The sequence below is a fragment of the Actinia tenebrosa genome, unplaced genomic scaffold (genome assembly GCF_029948245.1).
Source record: "Actinia tenebrosa isolate PJP-AT-01 unplaced genomic scaffold, QUT_ActTen_1.0 PGA_scaffold9__36_contigs__length_13948895, whole genome shotgun sequence".
Lineage (NCBI taxonomy): Eukaryota > Metazoa > Cnidaria > Anthozoa > Actiniaria > Actiniidae > Actinia > Actinia tenebrosa.
The window spans coordinates 790,400-811,900 of NW_028292586.1; the positions used below are offsets into that span (position 1 = coordinate 790,400).

The 21,501-nt window shown below is 36.3% G+C and overlaps 3 protein-coding genes across 15 annotated transcripts; 2 read left to right on the forward strand and 1 right to left on the reverse strand.

Annotated features, from left to right (window-relative positions):
* Positions 1 to 47: 47 nt before the first annotated feature.
* On the forward strand, positions 48 to 6,076 carry LOC148904433 (uncharacterized). 13 transcript variants are annotated; one of them, XM_089025127.1, is made up of 8 exons: positions 48 to 161; positions 1,307 to 2,475; positions 3,020 to 3,092; positions 3,185 to 3,652; positions 4,012 to 4,170; positions 4,510 to 4,577; positions 4,772 to 4,806; positions 5,730 to 6,076. In XM_089025127.1, exons 2-4 carry the CDS (start codon positions 2,330 to 2,332, stop codon positions 3,347 to 3,349), a joined length of 384 nt encoding a protein of 127 aa, XP_088881253.1. In that variant the 5' UTR covers positions 48 to 161; positions 1,307 to 2,329; the 3' UTR covers positions 3,350 to 3,652; positions 4,012 to 4,170; positions 4,510 to 4,577; positions 4,772 to 4,806; positions 5,730 to 6,076. The 13 variants fall into 13 exon arrangements, 10 of the variants coding, with proteins under 10 accessions (XP_088881253.1, XP_088881257.1, XP_088881258.1 ...); XR_016118873.1 differs by having other exon boundaries at positions 2,322 to 3,092; XR_016118874.1 differs by having other exon boundaries at positions 2,322 to 3,092; positions 3,185 to 3,550.
* On the reverse strand, positions 5,192 to 5,649 carry LOC148904434 (uncharacterized; the record flags this gene model as incomplete). Its single annotated transcript, XM_089024628.1, has 2 exons — positions 5,192 to 5,400; positions 5,477 to 5,649. Coding segments are annotated over 2 exons (348 nt in total), but the record flags the coding sequence as incomplete, so codon positions are not given.
* An 861-nt stretch (positions 6,077 to 6,937) lies between the features above and the next one.
* Positions 6,938 to 13,969, forward strand: LOC148904435 (uncharacterized). Its single transcript, XM_089025122.1, has 7 exons — positions 6,938 to 7,018; positions 8,142 to 8,175; positions 8,757 to 8,842; positions 9,511 to 11,888; positions 11,963 to 12,046; positions 12,134 to 12,281; positions 12,746 to 13,969. Exons 1-4 carry the CDS (start codon positions 7,016 to 7,018, stop codon positions 9,916 to 9,918), a joined length of 531 nt encoding a protein of 176 aa, XP_088881248.1. The 5' UTR covers positions 6,938 to 7,015; the 3' UTR covers positions 9,919 to 11,888; positions 11,963 to 12,046; positions 12,134 to 12,281; positions 12,746 to 13,969.
* Positions 13,970 to 21,501: the final 7,532 nt, after the last annotated feature.

Here is a 21,501-nt window from a genome sequence, read left to right on the forward strand (position 1 = left end):
ATGACGTCACCTTCGTGTTCCCGACGGATTCGTTCCGTCGTACCGACTCAACAAACAAGATGGCGCCGATCGATGTATTTCTACTACTTTTCTCTGTGCTTTTCCTAAAGCTTTTCTCTTTTTACATGAGGACTACCTCCAAGTTCCGTACAAAAATAAAGGTAAGATTTTAAAGCAAAGTATTTTAATAGCAATTGTTTGCAAAATCGTAACAATGTCTTATTATTGTGTCATTTTGGGGCTCACGAAATAGTTGTTTTAAACTTTGGACGTTACTTCGCGAGTTCCAAAATGACAGCGCATAATCATTGTGTCATTTTGGGACTCACGAAATAGTTGTTTTAAACTTTGGACGTTACTTCGCGAGTTCCAAAATGACAGCGCATAATCATTGTGTCATTTTGGGACTCACGAAATAGTTGTTTTAAACTTTGGACGTTACTTCGCGAGTTCCAAAATGACAAGCTTTTTTAAGCTCAAATTTTTCTCTTAAAATTCACAACTGTATGTCGAAACTGTATCCTTTTAGACTTATTTTTTTAAATCGATTTACATCTATTTTCATAAACATACGACCTCGGTGCTCTGAGTTGCACGCTGAAATTTTGTTTTTTTGCTGCCATCAATCAAAAATATGAAAGTTACCGACTGATTAGGTTTGATTGACAGCAGTGAAAACCCAAATTTTGTGCAACTCAGAGCACTGAGGTCGCATGTTTTTGAAAATAGACGTAAGGGGGGGGGGGGGGGGGGGGGGCGTACTCCCATAAATGGACTATATGGGGATGATCCGATGAACAGGGTATGGTTTTTAGAGCTTCTTGTCATAAACAGGGTGTGCAATTTCACTCCAGTTCCAAGTTCTTCCTGAGTTTCCAGTCATATTCAGGTTCCTATTGACCGAAACTGGTTTATATTATGGTTGTTAAAAAAAAAACAATACGCGAGCTGACATGATAATTGAAACAGGAACTCAATGCAATTAATTATATCTTTTGTCATAAACAGGGTGCGTAGGCACGTAGTCTTCTATTCTTGTAGACACATAGGCTTGTATTCTCATACTAGGCTTGTGGGTGCGTAGTAGGCTTGTCTTTACACAGATTTGCATTTCGAGCACACCCATTCCTGCTCTTCTTTAAAAACCTCTCCTGGAATTTCCTCGCAATCTTGGTGAAACCAATTAAGGCATCCTTCACACTCTGCCATTTTTTTAGATTTGTCTTTTGAATGTCCATTCCAAGGCATTCAACAGATACAAAATAACTGAACCTGGATGGTCTTCTCTATGCATTTTTTATTTAAGATTTTTGCAGGAAGTGTTGGAAAGGGGGACATCTTTTGTTCATCAAGACATTTTAGAAGATGAGGCCTGAGAGCCTCTTCATCATAGTTTACTGTGGCTGGATTTTGCTGAAATGCCAAGGTAGTTGCATAGGCAATAGCAAACATGCCGCAGTCTGTACCATTTGTTTGCTGCTGTACAGGGATGGTATTGATCTTCAGTTCAGGCTTGCTGCAGTATAGGAACTGAGCCATCTGTTGTTTGGTGTTTAGTGCTACAACACCACGAAAAAGACTATAACACTCTAATTTCTGGTGGCTCCCTTTCGTTACTATTTGAACAACAAACCTAGTGGGTTCTTCCAGTATGTAGTATCTGTAATAATGTCCATGAAACACAGAAAATCCTCCAACTGGGCCTAACGTCGAATTTTCGAGGCCTTGTAAAGCTGGAAATTGTGAGGCAAGGAGATTTTGTGCAATGTTTATTGCTTCATCTGACAACATTTTTGCCATTACTGATGGCACTTCTTTCTGTAGGTGACAGAACTAACTTTGGCCTTTTGTTCCTAGTGGATGGTGAACATTGTTCAGTTCCAACATATTGTATATCATCTTCTTCACATTCATCATTGTCTTTACAATCAGCATAATCATTATCATCTTTGTCATCATTATCAGATTTATAATCACCATTATTTTTATCATATTCATCCTTTCCCTCACCAATGATACCATCACTTTGATCATCATCCTTTTCCACACTATCAACAAATGAGTTGTCTGTGATATCATGGACTTCAAAATATTCTTCATTAAATCCATTCACTATTTCAGCAGGCACCTGTTCCTCAATTATGTTGCTGTTTGTTTTGGTTTCTTCTTTTTTGTTGGTGGCTCATTACTAGGCTCAGGTGTGCATGCATTCACATTGAATAGCCTTTTCATGGTCTGTGCTTTTTCACCAACTCTGCCAGAATAGGGATGTTTTTTCTTCATTGATTTGGGAATCTCTTTATACTTCTTTGTACTTCCAGCGGACTTGATGAGTGGTGGTTTCTTTTCAGTGCCAGTACTTCCTGTAGTCTCCAGTATCAGGTTGTTTGACTTGGGAGAAGAAGCCTTTGATTTGTCAAGACAAGTGAGTAACATTTCATTTACCTCTTCAACCACTTCCACATCTTCTGTCAGGTAAGTAATGTTTTTTAGCTGATTTAAGATGTCTCTACACTTTGTTGCAGCAGTCTTGAAAAACTTTTTACGTTGAGGAATGTCTTTATAATGTAAAGGTTTTGACTGTTGTTGTAGTTCAGCTGGTTGTTCAGAAGCAGAGCAGAGTTAATGTCATGACTTGAGACTAAGTCTTCATCAAGTCATGGCTTATAAGTATGGGTAGTACTGGTGCCAAACATAACATTCTCATCAAGGGTTAGAAATGGAGATTGTCTGTAATGTTCTGGAAGATCACTGAAGTTCCATTTTGGAATACACTTGAAGATTGCAAAAAAGTGTTTGCAAGGAAGTCTTGTTTTTTTTCCCAGTCAAGGCATTGACAACTTGGCAGAGACTCACTATTGCCAAACTGCACTTCATAAACATGAGGATGGCTCTTTACTTTGAAGGAGCATGTGTTGTTCTGCTGCTCTAATACCTGGATATCAGCCCTTGTGAAATCTTGTGCAGAAGTCATCCTATCTTGACAGTGTTTAACCACATATGTTGGTCTGTTGTGCAGGTATTCAGGAATGGCTCTGTTGTATTCTCTGAAACTACTAGAAAGCCTGCAGTTTCCCTCTACATATCTACAGGTATAAATATAAGAAATTTTGCATTATTTCCATGGTTTTTAATTTTTTGACATTACTTTGTTCAAAACCAACCTGTTAAATTTGTCTGGAAGGAAATCTTCTACGAGGACAGTTATCATTCGACTAAGTGTGGGTTTCAGCTTTCCAACAAGGTAGTCATATTTGAAGGTTTTGTTTTGACGCTCCACTCCATTATTTGTATTTATATTGACAAGAAGTCTTTCCTTTCTGTATGCCCAGACCCACCTCTGTTATAAAAAAAACAAATAATTGACAAATAGGATTGTTAGCCTTTAAGGCTTATACAATGGCTATATTAAACAATCACATTAATTAGTTAATTCATGTAATTATTTGCCTTTTTCTGTCTTAACCATGTGTTTTCAATCCAGTTTTTCAGGTTTTTACTTGTCTTCCACTCTGGAGTAGATTTCAGGTTGTCCATTGCTTTGCAAGAAGTAAGTCCTTTTTTTCTGTGAGTCCATTTGTTCCTTTTGAAAGCCATCTTTCCCAGGCCTGCTCTCTATGGAAATCACAGATGTATACTTGGCAGTCTTGTGGTAAATGTAAAGAATAATATGTATTATATATGTTACATATTAAATTTCCAATTTCAATGACCAGATTAAATTAGTTCCTGACCCTATCTATATATCTCAGATTAAACAGCAATTGATATAAATATTATTGAGTAAACCAATCAATGTGGCCCCATAAGTTATGAAATTTTATAAAGCTAACAAATTTCTCTAGTCTCTAAGAGCCCATTCGATGAACCACTACAAAATTGTAATTTTTTATCGTGACAATGATGAAATCTACTTCTGCAGAATAAAACCATGCAAAATTTAAAAATGCAAGATAATATTGATTTATTTACTGTTGAAAATTTCTTGAATTGCTGTTATTTCTTCTTCAGCACAATCCACCATGAAATAGAGTGGACTCCATTTGTTGTTTGACCAGTCTCTCAAAATGCCTAATGCCTCCTTTATTGCCTCTGATGTCTCACTTTGTATGACAAAGGAACCAACAACTTGGTAGTCAATGTTGGTTTTAACCACAACAAAGTACAAAGGTAAGGCATATTTAGTTGTTTTGTAGGTAGCATCCAACAATGTCAGTTCATTGCCATAGCGGAGCATCAGCTCCTGTTGCCATTTTGTTTGGTGGACAAAAAGTAGACCTCTCTTTCCAAGATCTATTTTGACATTATCGGCAACATCATCCTCTAGACCATCACATGCTGTAGTTGGATCTTTCTCTTCTTCTTCCACGTATGGTCTGAATTTGAATTTGTCATTTGCACTTTCTTTTTGCCAAATTTCAATTTTGTCTTCTAGATTTTTTTGGTCAATATTGGATAGTTGCTCCTTTATGAATGCTCTATACATATGGTTCTTAATTGTTGTCTTAGATGGAAAGAAGCGCCTGTTTAGAATTGATGGTGTGTCATCTTCCTGGAACAGCTCATGTTTTACAAAGGTATTGAGGTGTCTTTTCATCTCATTCACACTTGTTATGCCCTCAGAGGTAGCAAGCTTCTGGATTTTGTTTATAAGTCTTGGATCAATCTGTTGCAGGATACCACTTGCCTACAGAGAAATGATCAATACACGTAGAAGCATAAATAAAGTGAATGTGCATTGTACAGTGTAATGGCTTTGTTTTTTTTTCAGGTTGTACTTACTTCACCAGTGGGATGACCCTGATGGTCAGTCATTTTGGGGAATTCTATATAAACTCTTGTTTCTCCTTTAGCAAACCCTTTCTCGATATCCTTTCTCAGCTTCTCAGATACTGATCTCTTCCCTCTCTTTGTATTTTTATCTATCTGTTGCAATGCAAGATACCTGTATGTTATGTATGGTTCTTATTGTTACAAAAGTTGGGCAAATGATACAAGACTACATAATGTGTAGTTCGAGATATTAACCATCCCCCCCCCCCCCCACCCATAGAGGATTTTTTGCAGACCCCTCTCCTACCCCTTGGAAATTCCAATTTTCGTCCATACAAACTCTTTAATTTTTTTCTTTCATCCAGCCCCACCCCTCAGAAATTCAACATCCCTATGTGTGTGTGTGAGGAGGGGGGCATGGATAGTTTCTGGTACTACACAATGTTATTTTGTTAATTGTTCTGCATCATGACTAGTATCAAAACTACCTTATAGCCTGGGAATCGCATCACTTCACGCATGATAACTTGGGTAGAGCAGCCAAACTTTTTAGTATTTTGAACCAGAAATCTTCGCTTTTTAAATGAAAAATGATCACCAGTGTCCTGCAACAGAGTAGATAGATTTCTTTAAAGAAATAGTAGAGAGACATTGACTTGTTTCTATTCATAACTTAAGTACCTGCATCATTTCAAGATATCACCTTTTATCAGCCTTGTTTCTGTCAATACCATGATGACAGTCATAGACTTTTCTGCCATTTATCACGAATGGTATGCCATCAAACTCTATTCTGCTAGAAGTAGTTGATTTAGCATCTTCAAAGAACACTTTATGTTTTTTCCCATCATCTGTTTTGGTTTTATTTTTATAAAAAAAATATTTAATAAATATATATCACATGTAGATAGATTGATAAATCACTCAATTAATTCTATTTTTATTACTTGTTACAGATAAATATTACTATCGACTATGTCTCATTTTCTCATTGGACTCTGAAGATGACTTACACTCAGGTTGTGGAAACGTCAGTCACCACCAACAAGACTACACTCACCCGGACAATCACATTTCACACCAAATTCAACTTATTAATTTCATTTTTCTCTTTCTGTTCTTTGACTTTTGGTGTAATGCAAATTCTTTTAGAATTTTTCATTTCATTTTCCTGGTTAAGCAACATGCTATTAACAAATACTACAGAATGTCTCTGTGATCTGTGCCATGTGTATATAATGACATAACATCTTATAAAGAAAAAAAGTTAATACATATATACTATAAAAATCATTTATTACTACAGTTGTCATAGTTGTGACCTTATAAATTAGAATGATTGTTCTCTTGAATTTTTGTCTGGGGACTCTGGGAGGAGGAGGGTAGAGGGAAGGAGGAATGATCATGAAGAGAGCTTAATATTTTTTTATTAAAAATGTCAACATACCTTTTCTTGCAAAATTCTTGCAGTAAAACCCACAGAATTTACTTGACAATGTTGTAGCAGTTTCAAATTGTCTAAGGACCTCTAAGGCTTCAAGCTCATTTGAAACATAACCAAAATTTGCCTCCAGAGATGTGAAGTTATTCAAATGATTCAAAATATATTCCATCTCCATCGAGATTTTTACCACATTTCCCGGCAAATTTCTGAAATTCCCGCCAAAAGGACCCTCCATATTTACTTCCGGTTGTCAATTTCGTTCACGCGAAATAGTGTTCATAAGTTTGTTAACATTACTTCGCGTGAATCAGGCTGACATTGTTTCTTCTTTCAATTAATGGCTATAAAACGATTTTGATAACATAAGGCACAACATTATTGAGCGAATCTTATTTTTATTTTAAAATTAATCACGATTTACAAGTTCAAACACTCAACAAACGGCTTCAACACGACTTCAACACGGCATGATTTCCGGTAGCTTCACTATCGAGGCAATCCGTCGGGAGCACGAAGGTGACGTCATTTTCGGGATGTCGTTTGTAGCGTGGCGAAACGGACTTCCATGGCAGAACTGACCTAATACCTCTTAGCCAATAGAAGACGTGCTTTTATCTACCAATCAGAATGCATGGTGAAACCAACTCATTGAATATCCTCCCTTGGGGGAAGGGGAGACATAGTTGAGACCACGTTGACCACGTTTTTATCTTGCAGTTGAGTGCGTACAGTATTCACTATTGTGTCCTCAAGCGTTTCATCAAGAATTCTTTTTGTCTTACTCTTGAAGACAATACCATGGTTAGTATACATTAAAATTTTGTTTATAAATATAGGAACATATAAATGAATTTTCATTTAGCGTTAGAACGGATAATAATCAGCTTGTAATGTTAGCCGTTTCAGCTGAAGCTGACCATCCAAAAATTAAATGTTGTTAACTCACCTCTCGTTGTTTTATAAATTTCGAGTAATTCTTAATAGATTTGGAAAGAGGCTTTAACTAAAACTTATATGTCTGAATTCGGTCGAAGTGTTAAAACTTACTAAAGAAAGAAATCTTATGTTATAAAGACTTGGGATCGTTTTAACTTTGAACACCTCGCCGCTTTGTCTCAGAATTAAGCATGTCTTCTACGAACGAAGCAATGACAATAGAGGAACAATGGTTTAAAAGATTCCAAGGATTTTGAACGTTATAAAACGCTCGTATGTAATTTTGATAACCTGCTCATTCTCTAAATCAGCTATTGTTTGAAAGAAGTATATTTAGTAACCGAAGATCAGTACTGTTAAAGGAAGAATAGTCTAAGAATTTATGTCTTGTAATATTGGTAAACATACTAACTTCAAACTTTGAGCTAATTTTTCATTATTTAGAAGCCCATTCTGAAGCTATATGAAATGTTTTTGCTCTAAAGACAAATACATAAAAAAATGAAGCTTTTAATATTTTGTTATCAGATATAAGAATAAGTAAAGGAATTTCAGATAATTCATCAACTTCTACCTCATTAAACTTAGAATAAGATGCAAAGCAATCATAATGGAATTTTTTATCTTACCGTCGTAAATATATCATTTCAATTTATGAACCGACAATTTGAACTGACAATAATTATTCAGTCGAGTCGAAATATATTCTTGTCTCACAACTTGCAGAAGGAAGAAGCATGACTTGAAGTAGATGATATGGAAATCATTCCACTCTAAGCATTCGAGCTTGAGAATGTAGCCATTGGAATCTTAAGAATTTCAGAGAACACAAAAAACTATAAGATTCAAAGCAATACTTCTTTTTTACAGTTCCATTCAATGATCACGAATGTACCTGACATGCACAATAGTTGTGTCATCTATTATACAAACATTGCAATTTTAATGCATATTTTGATTGAATTGTGAATTGTTTTTTTACTAATAGGAAGAGGAGAATTTTTTAGACACATCTACTAGTGGTAAGTCAAAAGATAAAGTGTAATATCCACCTCTCTGTCTATATAGTGGTCATACATGTAAATGTATCCCAGTACCTCAAGGTGACATCAAGCTATTTGATGCAGAATTAAATGCTAATTCCAAAAATGAACCTGAAAATGGGGTTTCATCACAAGCTTGATTTTGAGATTGAATTTTGAATACCTACATAAGATTGGAAGAAAAATGGTGAAAATAATTTTATAAAAAAAAGTGAAAATGATAAGAGCAATGCTAATTCATGTGATGAGGATGATGATATCTTTATAACTATCAGAGCTTACCACCACTCTTTCCAGTAAATCTAGATTCAGAAAATGTCATTGCCACAGGTATTAATAATGCGTATTATAATTACAATTGAAATATATAGGAGCTTCTCATGTCTTTTTATTGTCTTTATATGTTGTGTTAATTGCAACTCAACTTTAAAATCCATTTAGCAGTACACTGTAATAGCTCTTAGTTGATTTGTTTACCTTAGTTTTGTTTACATTTTAAGAACAGTAATATACATTACTTTTTCCAATTCTGAATCATTGCTATTCTATTACCCTTCCAGCCATATCATCAGTTGCCAGAAATGAAGAAGAAACAGATTATCTTCTGCTGAATCTTTTGAAACCTCCTCAGGAAGCAACAGAAGAAGTAAGTGAAGCCTCGTCATTTCTTAAGGTATCATGGGACAAACGTTTTGAAGAATGTTTTTCTTTTCTTTTCTTCTTTTTTTAAATTTTATTTATTTATTTATTTTTATTTTGCCACACAATGTCAGTGTTAAATTTCATTTGCTTTATTCAGAAGTTATACAGTAATTGTCAATAATGTTGTCCATAAAATGCTTTTTGATTTTTTCATAAGTACCTTCAATTTGAGATGCATATTATATGCATAACACATTACAGTTTCGTGTCTGTCAAAAACTAAATTCCTTGTGATGAAATTGAAAATGTGATGAATTTAGACAACTCAAATGTCAAAATCCAAAATCTTTGTTTTTAAGAATTGAACTATTATATACTTTGATGGGAATGTCTTTCAAAAAGACAAATAGTTTTTTCCCATGATATCTTAATAATTGCTACACTGATACAGTTAAGTAAATATGCATTTGTGCTTGCTTGTTTTCCGTTTGAGATATCAGTATATTAGATTAAATATGTTATTGTCAATAATAAGATTTGCTTGAGAGCAAAGATCTAAGACTTTAATGAGTCCATTTTTAGACCAGGTGAAAATTGAACTCAACAGTCTGTTTGCCAATCATCATGTTTGGAAGTTAATTCCTTTGCTAACTTTTTCTCTTCGTCTCTTAGATTGAAACCCTTGAAGAAATGTACCCTGAACAGATCCAAAGTTCATGTTTTGTTGGCTTGAATACAGAAGTGAAAAGGTATCTTCAGGAAAGGCCTGCTAGAAGATACCCATCTGGGGATTACCATGTGCTAATGGGTTATCCTGAAGAATTTGATAAGCAAACAAACTGGAAAACAGCTCACAGAGTTAAAAATAGGAAAAGATGCACATTTTTTGAATGGAATGTGTCTCTCGAAAAATGGTTGGAATCATCAGACAGAAACAAGGAAGATGTCATGTGTCGAATGGATAAACATGGTTGGGTACCATTGGATGCAGAAGAGTCCCATTATTTCACCATGTGGTGTGACCTCACTTACAACTATCTGAAAAAACCAAGTATGAATAATGTCAATGACCTGTTTTAAAAAAGAGGTTTATCTGTGGCAAAAACACCCTGATGATAATATTTCATTTGCCAAAAAAAAAAGACATCAGATATGACACAAATAGGTGAAATCATCACGGTGCAGCGGTATCCCCACAAGTCACAAGATCATCACATTGCAGCAGTATCCCCACAAGTCACAAGATATTCACGGTGGAGCGGTATCCCCACAAGTCACAAGATCATCACAGTGCAGCGGTATCCCCACAAGTCACAAGATCATCACAGTGCAGCCGTATCCCCACAATTCACAAGATATTCACGGTGCAGCAGTATCCCCACAAGTCACAAGATCTTCAGGGTGCAGCAGTCTCCCCACAAGTCACAAGATCTTCACAGTGCAGCGGTATCCCCATAGTTATCCATTCCTCTTACCACCTCAGTGCAGTTATTCTGGCCTCCTTAATCAAGTACCACCTCAGTGCAGTTGTTCTCACCTCCTTAATCAAGTACCAACTCAGTGCAGTTGTTCAGTCTTTCTTAATCAAGTACCACCTCAGTGCAGTTATCCTGACCTCCTTAATCAAATATCACCTCAGTGCAGTTGTTCAGTCTTCCTTAATCAAGTACCACCTCAGTGCAGTTATCCTGTCTTCTCATATTGCAACAAGATCTTCCTTCTAGACCATGGGAAAAGTTAGGAACTGATATCTTTGAATTCAGCGGTTCAAAGTATCTAATGATTGTAGACTATTACTCAAGATTTCCTGTCGTAAGTCAAATTGCTAATATTACAGCCAATACCATAAATTATGTAGCCACTTCCAGCATGTGTTAACAGAATATGGATTACCATCACACATCCATGCTGACTTTGGTACGCAGTACATTAGCAAAGAGTTTCGTGAGTAATGTGAAAACAATGGGATCAAGTTAACATTCAGCTCACCCTACCATCACCAAGCAAACAGCGTCGCAGACAGAGCTATAGGAGCATGCAAATCCTTATGGAAGAAGGCCCTAAATGAAAAGAAGTGCCCTTACACAGCACTCTGGATCTACAAAATCACACCCCGAACAAGCACTATACCATCACCCTGTGAGTTTTTGTATGGATGTAAGCCCCGACTGCTTATTCCAAGCAGCAACCATGTCCTGCAATCCTCACATCCAGACAATGGTCACCACAAGGAAGCAATCAGACTCTCCCAAGTGAAACAAGCAGAGTACTATAACAGAAAGGCAAGTAAATCTGACACAAGACCATTACTTGTCGAGGAGCTGGTATATGTGTACAATACGCACAAAAGAATGTGGGACAAGGGTGAAATCACAAGGAAACCCAACCCTATAAGCGAACCAAGGACGTCGTTGTTGGGATGAATGGTAAGCTCTACTAGAGAACCAGAGAACATCTAAGACCGAGAACAAGCCAGCTTAAAGAACCAGAAAGAAGGGACTACCAAGAAACCCAACCTGCACTTGACATACATCATCCCCAAGACCTACTTGGTAAACCAGCGGTATTGGTACAAGAAAGACCACAGATGACTGAAGCTACCAAAAGCCGAGATGTACCTTTAAGTGATTATAAACCAAAGGAGCAGAACAATCAATCAGCAAGCTATACCACTAGATATGGGCGTACAATCAAAGCTCCTATTAGACTACGTTTGTAAAGAGTTGATACAAAAAAAAAGCATATAACCTGTCTATATAAGTTGACATTGAACATTTACATATATTGATCAACACCAATTAACCATAAGGTTGATAAACATTGAACAATTGAACACAAAGAGGGGGATGTCATAGCACCCCATATATGGACATCTGTATGATGTAAATTAGTTTCTAGGCAAGCCATGGCTCGAACCGAATGTGTTGATATGTACAACATGATTCCAGAATAAAAATACATCTAAACCAACCCAAGAGACTTCGACACACATATTTGCTGTTAGTCCCAGAGGTCAAGCACCAGGAGCACTTCAGCGAGATCCTTTGAAGGTTTGTTGCATATCACTACTTCTCCTGATAAATGGTGTTCATGCTTAGGGTCTCATTTTTTTTCTACTTGTCAGGCAAAAGTCAACATTGCTGAGCCCTGAGTGAGAACTGCAAAGAGTTGAAAATGAAATGAAAGCCATTTGGGATGATAGCTGTTGGTATGTAGTCATTTTATCATATTAGTTATATCTAAAAATGCAGATATCAGCTGTTAATACCTTTTGTTTGTACTTTGTAATTATCAGGATTTGTGACTGGTGAATTCAACTTGATATGGACACAAGGGACAAATAGGCCCGTGAACATAATACACATTATCATGGATGCAACATCAGAGGCCAAAAAAATTGCCAGTACACCAGATTGAATTGTATTTAAAACCCCTGCACATTGGTAAGTAGGATAAATTTTATGTTGTAAACAAAAGTATAGTTTTAAAAGATAATATCTATTGTATACATTGAGGTGGAGCCCTTCTCATAGAAGACATCCACTTTCTTGAAAACACTTTGGCAGCAAATTGGCTATCTTTTCAAGATGCACTTGTTTCTCTACAAAGAACCAAGTACCAACGATATTATAACCCTTATCCTCAGGTAGCTGGTGCTGGTAAGCTAATATTTTGTTAATTTTCATCTGACTATCAATCTTAATGTATGACAAATCTCTGACCTATGAAAGAAAGGGCGTACTTTTGTGTTGCTAAACTGGAAAAAAGATGTTTTTATTTCATTCATTCCCAAATGTACCTCACTCCTGATGTTTTGAGGTACCTCACTCCTGATGTTTTGAGGTACCTCACTCCTTATATCATAAGGAGTGAAAGGCACTTTGATACTTCATTGGTTTTTTTTTAGGTAAAACTGATAAAACTGAGACAAAAGCAGACTTGCTGAAATATTTGATGGCCATGTATTCTTAACACAATAAGATTAAGACATACACCCTACAAGGAATTAATTTAAGAGAACATCTGTATGTCCCTGAGCAAGTTGAGGATAATGAGGAACCACGACATAAAAAGGAAGACCATAACCATGTTCTTAGAGGAATAGCCATCAGTGTTAGAAATGGTGCTGTGCCTGATTTCAACCTAAGAGACCTTGTCCAATGTATGCATGATCCATGTACAGGCCTAACATGGGAAAAAGGAAACAGGATGAGCAGCAGGATGTTGAGAAAGTCTTATCAATAACAATAGCCAACTGACTGGAAAGAAATAACCATGCTTATGAGGGGAGGTTTGTACTTACTCTAAATGTGGCTAATTAGCACAAGGAGGGGCCTATCAGAAGATGTGAGATCAAGGTACAATCATGATATTGAATGCCCTAGTTTAGAAACAACCATGATTTCTCAACTATGGACATCGACAGGTATGTTTCTTTTGACAGGGGGAGCACAATAGTAGTGCAGAAACAATGACAGGGTATGTATCATTGGAATCTGAAGGTGTGATGAGAAATGCAATAGTCCTTTTTCATACCATGATGAGACTGGATACTGGAAATATGTTATATCCCTCACAACAACAACCGTTTTATTGTTTCTTGGGATACAAAATTAATTTGATGAGAAAGCATTTCATGAGGCCGTTCAAAAGTTCATGTTAGACTTCACAAAAAATTTGACCCAAACCTCCCCTTTTATCACTACACTAGTGTAAATAAGAGATACGATATATTGTTGTCCTATTTCAATGCTCCATCTGCTGGTGGTGTATGCAAGAGCTGACCCAGATGTTTTTGTGACAATTCGAGCTGTAATGCTGCAGCATGGTGAACTGACAACGTGCTCAGCTCATTTAAGCCCAGCTGAACGTTTACCTCCTCCACCACAGTAAAGTGGTCATAACACCAAGACAAAATCAAACAAAAATTTTTTTTCTAGATGTGCAGGTTGGTCTGAGAATGATGATACATAATTCCTTAGGCTAATGTAATTCATGTGAGCTGAAGTAATTTATGAAGGCTGACTCAGACCTAACCTGTTGTCTAAATGCAGCATATTGTGGGATAAAAAATCTACTCATTTGCAAACGACACTTGTACACTACTTACAAGCTATGCATACGCCACAAATCCTTGATTGTCGCACTTAGATTTTTCTAAGAGCTCTGGTTCGATTCCAGAAGGGATTGTTGTATGTATATGCTTCTCACAAGAACAACACATTTTCAATAATAGTTTTTTAATAATTTAAGTCTTCCATATCATTCTATATATAATGTATAGAAATATGTGTTTATCAGAATTATCTCTTTTATTTGTTGCTTTTTTCCCCCCGATATGTTTTGCCAGGTAACATTTGAAGTAGGCAAGAACTTCATAGTTCAAATAAATAGAAATCATGATAATAATAACTATATCATACCTTAGTGACGGTTACAAAACACCAAACTATTTCTTTCAAGAATGAAAGGCACTTTTTAAGCGCACATGGATACTACTAGTTATTGCTTTATTTGATAGTCATCTTTCTTGTTTGTAAAGAGATCGGATTTAAAATTTCTGGCAACCAACCACAGGAAACCCAAGCAAATAACCGTGATATACAAAAATTATTATAAATATTGAAGTTTGAAATGTTTTATTTTTTCATGTCATTTGGTTTTTACGGTGGTTTTTAAAAATCACCTCTCCATAGTAATATATAGCCAGACCCATTCAAGTTATTTGCTTGGATTCCCTGTACGGCGAACCCTCTGGCAACACACGGCTATGTACAGGTGATACAACCTAATTTCCCTAATATGATTTCCAATCTTCTAACATTGAAAAAAGGAAATAGTCCAAAAGTATAACTGAGGCACTTGCTTTACAGTAAGAGATACGTGATCCAATGTTAAAAGACGATGACTGAGAAAATATTTTTATTCATTTACTTGATACGGTTCATTTTCAAACTTCACTATTTTATTACTGAAAAAAACAATTAATGACACTTAAAAACATAGATGATGCAGTGAGCTGTGTGGGATGGGCTCAGATATCATGTAAAAACATGTGTAATAGGTAAATTAAGAGTGCCATAAAGCCTTTCACAATTTTAAGGCATGTAAAAAATGAACCAGCTCAACTAGAAACCTTGGACAGCTGTTTCGGCCTGTATTGGGCCTCGTCAGCACAGTGTATCTAGTGAGCTGATAGAGTCCCACGAAAAAGTAGTACTTGATAGATGAGGCAGTAAGCCTCATAGTGTGTTGTAAATTTAAGCTGTTTTTAATACGTTTCTTTATATGCTGACATGCAGTAAATAATGCACTAATAATGATATTATTAGTGAACACTAGTTTGAACTATGAAAAGAGCAAAATAAAGGTATTGAAAATTATTTTGTAGTACAAAGTGATACGCATGAGGTAAGGAAACTAATGTGCAGTGTTTAGTACTTCAAAGCTTCAGTTTCTTTCAGTTTTTGTTATCAATATTTATAACCACTCTTTCAATAAAAAATATAACTGTTTAAGGAACTAATCTTATTGAAAGAATCCGACATGTTCCATGTTCATTTCATTATTCCTGGTCATTGCCCAGAACTTTTTTCTTAAAAGTGTTTTGATGGAATATTTTACACCATTGAGTAGTGTGCAATAGTGGACTATCTTAATGTAAGAGTCTAGAGGTAGATGAAACTTATCTTGGGCCATCATCAGATTTATCATCTTACCGAGTCTACTGAAGTTTATTAGTAAGCTAATATATCTGATCATTGATGGTGGACAATTTTCAAAATATAATTTATTTCCACACTCTCTTCTCTATTTATTATCATATCATCAAGGCACCAAAAAAAGATATTTAAATATTTAAATTGTATTCTTTCCATTGAATCTTACCCATGCACGAAAAGAAAACCCTGTCCCAGGAGGGTTCCATTTGCCTTTTTGCACTGTTTATTCCGTACATATCATTTAACTTCACACCTTAGTGTCAAGATTTTTGCTTGTAAAGAAGACAGAAGAAAGCCTCGGGACAAGGGTAGAAAAGCAAAGGGTTTGATGAAGCATTTTTGACTGATGTCTTTCTAATAATTATTTATCAACTGTAAAATCTTCAACACTCACAGGTTTAACTTTTGCTACCTCATGCCAAAATAATATTTCCATAACTGTCAATAACTGATGTTATATAGACAAAAATTGTTTAATCTAATTTTTTATTGAATAGTGGGAATCATATATCATACTAAAATATATTGCAGTTTTGAAACATTCATTTACATTAAAGAAATTAGTAAGGAAACTTAGAGCATACAATTGCAGCTATTTGTTTTGAGCTGTATTTTGTTCACTTAAGTTACTAGTGAACAAAGGCAAGCTCAACATTATTTGAGTTTTAAAATTTGCAGAAAAATTAAAAATTATATAGAAAGAAAAAACATTTCTGAAAAGCTTAAAATTTTCACATGATCAAATCTACAAATCTACGCCATGTTTTGAAATAATGTTCCCTCTACCGAATTGTTTTGTGTTTTCTCTAAAATATATGATATTCTCTGTCTTAACTTCAGAACTGTCAAAAAATTATTCTAAAAAGTTATTTACTTTTTTGCTTTGTTGCAGTTTCAAACTTTTTATATGTTTAAGTTTTCTCCTGCTCAAAAAACAAGTTGACACCATATATCACATGGATTAAAACTCAGAACAATAGGTATAGAAATAACAATAGACTCGCATTTAGCGGCTTTAATCGATGGGATTAAATCTGAAACACCACCTAGAGAAACCAGGACAGCCTTCTAATTAATTCATTCCAAAGAAATCAGTCTCCCTTAAACAATGGCTAGCACTGGCGGCCGTACAATTCTACTGCCGTCTTTGTTGTCGTCCCCGTCTGCGTTGCTGTATTTTATGGTTATTCCATGATTCAAAATGCTTGTATTTACAAACTGTAATACTTTGCTTATATTTCAATCTATATATGATTTATATATGATATGGACATTTCTGAAAACGATCCAGAATTTCGTGCTTTTTTTTTTTTTTTTTTTTTTTTTTGTTTTCTTAATTTGTGAAAATTTGTGAATAAATGGGTTAAAGTTTGAATCCGTAAATTTTTTGAGCACATGCATTGTATTGGGGACAAATGTTGAGATCAAGAGGAATGTAAATAGTCCCTTTTCTATATTCACTTAGGTGATCACAAAACAATAATGGTTTCAATTAAGTGCTTTGCACTATCATAAATATGTCGTAAATGCCTCTTGCTTGAGGGTCTCAATTTGCCCTTGAACCCCCTAGTTGAGCCCCTCCCACAGGTATTTTGGGAACAAGGAAACAGGTGCCTTTATTTTCAGGGAAAACAAAATATTGTCAGAGTATTTTCATGCAACAAGTAAGACTTGAGGAACAACGACAATACATTCTTGTCAGTAATCTTCGGAACAGAATGAGAAACACTGATTTTGGGGAACAAGTCATTTAAAGGGAACAAAAATGTTAAGGGAACAAAGATCTTTTTTTTTTGGGAAGGACCCTAGGTACTGCCACATTACTCAGTTGTTAGCAAGCCCGATCACGGCTATGATTCAGTTACAAAATGGAACACGTGAGCACTGTTTCAGGTGTTCCGTTGACATGCGTAGGACTTGTCAGAAACATGCAGTTTTAATATATGGTCAGAGGCAAAGCTTTCAGTAACAGTTACAACCCCATGTGACTTAACTTTTCCTAACAATTCCTTAAAAAGTCATATATTGCGCTATCGCGAAATGTGGTGATTGTGTATTGTCATAGTTTGAATCATCGCGAAATGTGACTTATGCTTGAATGCCACATTTTGCGACGAGAATTTGTCGCAAACTGTGGTGTTGAAAATTGAACCACAGTTTGCGTTGACGCAATATATGGCCAACCCTAGATATGACCATGTTTTGCGATCAACGCAAACTATGGGTTTCGATTGCACACCACATTTTGCGATCGTCTTGAAACACATTTTGCGTTGACGCATACTGTGAGTTCCAGCCCATGGGCTATAGGCTTGACTTCAAACACCACAGATTGCGATGACGCAAACTATGGTTTTCGATTGCACACCACATTTTGCGATCGACTTGAACCATGATTTGCGTATTCATTGTACATAACTGTTTACAAATATTTTCACATAATACTATTCCATAGGTTATTAGACAATCGTGTAATGAAACAGAGAGCAATTCATTAATTTTTTTACAAAAAAAAAAAAGGAATTTTACGCTCGTACGGATTTCATAAAAGCAAGCTTGGACGAGAAAAGGGCTGGCTGCACTTTGATAGACACAATGAATAATTTTAGCTGATCACCTGCCTTAAAACAGTATATTATTTTTGTGACTGCCCCCCCCCCCCCTTATATAGGTTAATTCCTCCAAGTTTTGAGCGATCCTCCCTTTCGTAGTTCTTAAAAACAAGTGTTCCCCCACAAAAAAATAAACATCCTCCCTCCCCCCCTCCCCTCCCCCTCCCCCCCCCCCCCCCATAAATAACGATCGTTCCCCAACTCCTCAACAAGAACAGAAAGTTTAAATTTAATGTGGACTGGGTATTAAGATTTATTTTGTTCTGCTTGAAGTCTTAATGCCCAGTTCAATAAATCCAAATTTTGGAAACATCTAAAGGGATTCCTTTACTCATGATCAAGGCGAATCCTAAAGCCTAGTTTATAGCCCTGAACATGAAATGCCCTTTTTACTGGTTTTTTTTCATTGTCTTTTTTATATTTTTCAAATGGAAGTAACTAATATTCTTCTGGATACCCTCCACCCCCCCCCCCCCCCCCCTCTCAAAGCTCTGTGTGCCACATTTCCAGGCTTCCCTTTCCAATTTTATTCACTTTTTTCTCCCAGTGGAAAAGTCTCACCAGTGTAAATTAATTTTATATCGGTAACTTTTTCCCAGTTTCACCGCACATGCATGGTAATTTAGAACTTTAATTAGGCAAAGTTACCGTGTTCATTCAAGTCAAACGATTAAGTCAAACCACGATTACAGCCTTAGCGCATAATCAGGATTTCAGCTCGAGAGATGTCCAAAATTTCTGGCGCGCGCCGCCAACATTGATGGGTTGCAAGTTGCGAAAAACCCTGTTTTTCTGAGCGCTTACTTAATTGATGTCTCCCAATTTAGACATAAAAAGAAACATCGCATTTCGAAAGTTCAGAGAAACAAACAAACAAACAACAAAAATATGGTGAAGTTCTTCAATCAGCAAGAGGGCCCATGAATTTCCCATATTTATAACACATCTTTATGCAGCTGCTGCTAGCACCCTAGCCTTTTCGAATTCTTCCTTTTCTTATCCAAATGTTTTGGGGGCCTAAATAGCTACCACTTAGATGTTGATAATCACTAATCATTGAAATCCACATGTAAACGGGGTGGGCTCAACCCTATATAGACCCTCTTTATCGAACTATTCTTCAGTCTCGGCCGGAAGACATTAATTGAAAAAAGTATTTATGTTTGATTCCTTTTGCATTGTCGCAGGTTGGTTTTATATCGTAAAGCATCAATGTCAGGGACCGCTAAGCCAGAGAAACAGGTAAACTCCTACCAACTCTTTGCTTATGGTGGCGCGCAAATGCATGATATAAATGGCGAGACAGTGATCCCTAATGCTTGTTTGTCTTGGCCAAATTCTCAAGCCCTATACCACTCCATAATGGTCTGATCCGCGATCCCTGAATGGCTTTTTGATGAGAGACAGGAAAAATTGAATCCAAATTTCGAAAACAATCGGAATATTTCTAAATAGTGGGAGAAAAGTGGGAAAACCATAACCCAATGTTGGAATATTTCAAGTACTTTTAAAAACTATTTTTTTAATCCTCTGCAGCTATTTAGGAAGGGAACAGCATTTTTTCTCAACTGAAAATATAATGGGGATGTTTGAAGATTAAAAACCAACATTGGGAATTAAATGGGGTTCAAAAATGGAATCCAAACTTTCCAATAAGATAAGAATGTTATTGCCGATGAGATCTCAAGTTTGGAAGTTATTATGATTATGATATGGCGAATGATCCTAAATAAATTATCCTATGAAGGTTTTTGTCAGTGTAATAAGAATTGTGTTTCTTTAGTCGTAAAAAAGGGAGGGGCTTCAAAGGGAGGGGGTAGGGGGGCTTATCAAATAAGCCAGGGGAGCCTAAAGAGGAAAACGGTAGCATATAATGATGTGCTATGAAAAAAATTATCTGTTACTAACTGATTTATCGCATGGCGTGAATGTAGTATATTTATCACTCTGTCATTGTCGTTTAATATCAGCATGAGCCCAGTGGTTAATTTGGGCCTTTTTGGGTAGGTTTCTGCCCCAATCTTTTCAAAACCTTTACCATATCCAACACCAACAATTTTTATTTTCGAAACCAACCCCCCCCCCCCCCCCACAACAAAAAAAGACATCCCATTTTGACGTTACATCGAAAAAGTCTATTACTTGGACGTAATTTGTTCCCATTTCAGACCACATGTCATTCCCTTGAGAGTAATATTCATTGTTCTTGTCGTATCCATATTCATGTGTCTTCTCATGCACAACCATATTTAAACTAAAAAATTTTCCTCTATGGGACTGAATTGGGAAAACATGACTCCCTTATAAAAGTGGGGCGGGGGTCCTCGTCGGAAATTCCGAAAATGACCCCTAAAAGGGACCTGTATATTGGGATAATGGGTGTGGCAGTGATGAAATTTCACCCCTGAGAGGGACCAATCAATAACGCATTTTTTTGTTTAGTTTCTCGATTTTATTTGCATCAAACGCCGTCTGCTCTAACAAATTCATGATGACGTCGTCATATACAAATCGCTTGCTTTTTTGTAGACCTTATACCCTAAAAGGGACCACAACATTCAGTTGGTGCGCATTCTCGTCTTTATCACCCTAAGCGGGACCAAAACCCTGATTTCAAACCCTAAAAGGGATGACATGGACCCCGCGCCCCCTTTCATGAGGGAGTCCCCCCCCGTGGGTTAAAAGATGTTGCCCTAAATGAAATTGATACTCTGGCTGAATTAATATTTTCTCTTTGGTTAGGAGTATAAAATTCAAATTCTGTAATATATTTGTCGTCCCCATAACAAAACATAACGATTCATCAAGCAGCTGATAGGAGTGCCCTTCTCACTCTTTACCTGGTGGAATTCTTTTGCTCGTGGATCAGCCAACGACAACTTAACCGTTCGACATTTTCAGAATCATGTCTTCTTCTTTACTTGCTAATATTTTGGATTGCCTATTCAACATCTGTATTCATCTCTTTTTCTTCAAACGTTCCATACAGTAATTTTTTTTCAGGAGGAATGGTGTTATCGATTGTCGACAATTCAGTCTTTATACTTGACTAAACGGTCTTTATTTTGAAAATACTGTGTGGCAAATACATGCATCTTTATCACATCAATACTATGTACATAGAATAGAATAGATTAGAACGTGGACATAACGTTAGTTGGCGTCCCCTATCTAAATCTAAATTGAACATGACGTATGATGTTTTCGTGACAGTGGGTTATACGTATTCCCGACCAGAACGTACGGTATGAGTTTAGCGTGATGCCATAGGTCAGTAGCGTGACGCCCCGAGCTGTTGAAGGTCCTCTATCATTTCAAACGAATATTGC

Bases quoted from the DNA above. Each gene is read 5' to 3' on its own strand.
- LOC148904435 (XM_089025122.1), top strand. The intron at 8,176-8,756 runs GTAAGTCAAAAG...TTACCCTTCCAG, and splicing joins TTTAGACACATCTACTAGTG to CCATATCATCAGTTGCCAGA. The intron at 8,843-9,510 runs GTAAGTGAAGCC...TTCGTCTCTTAG, and splicing joins CTCAGGAAGCAACAGAAGAA to ATTGAAACCCTTGAAGAAAT.
- LOC148904433 (XM_089025125.1), top strand. From the start codon at position 4,140: ATGTTGGTTTTAACCACAACAAAGTACAAAG. The intron at 4,171-4,509 runs GTAAGGCATATT...TTGTTGTCTTAG, and splicing joins AACCACAACAAAGTACAAAG to ATGGAAAGAAGCGCCTGTTT. The intron at 4,578-5,729 runs GTATTGAGGTGT...TACTTGTTACAG, and splicing joins ACAGCTCATGTTTTACAAAG to ATAAATATTACTATCGACTA.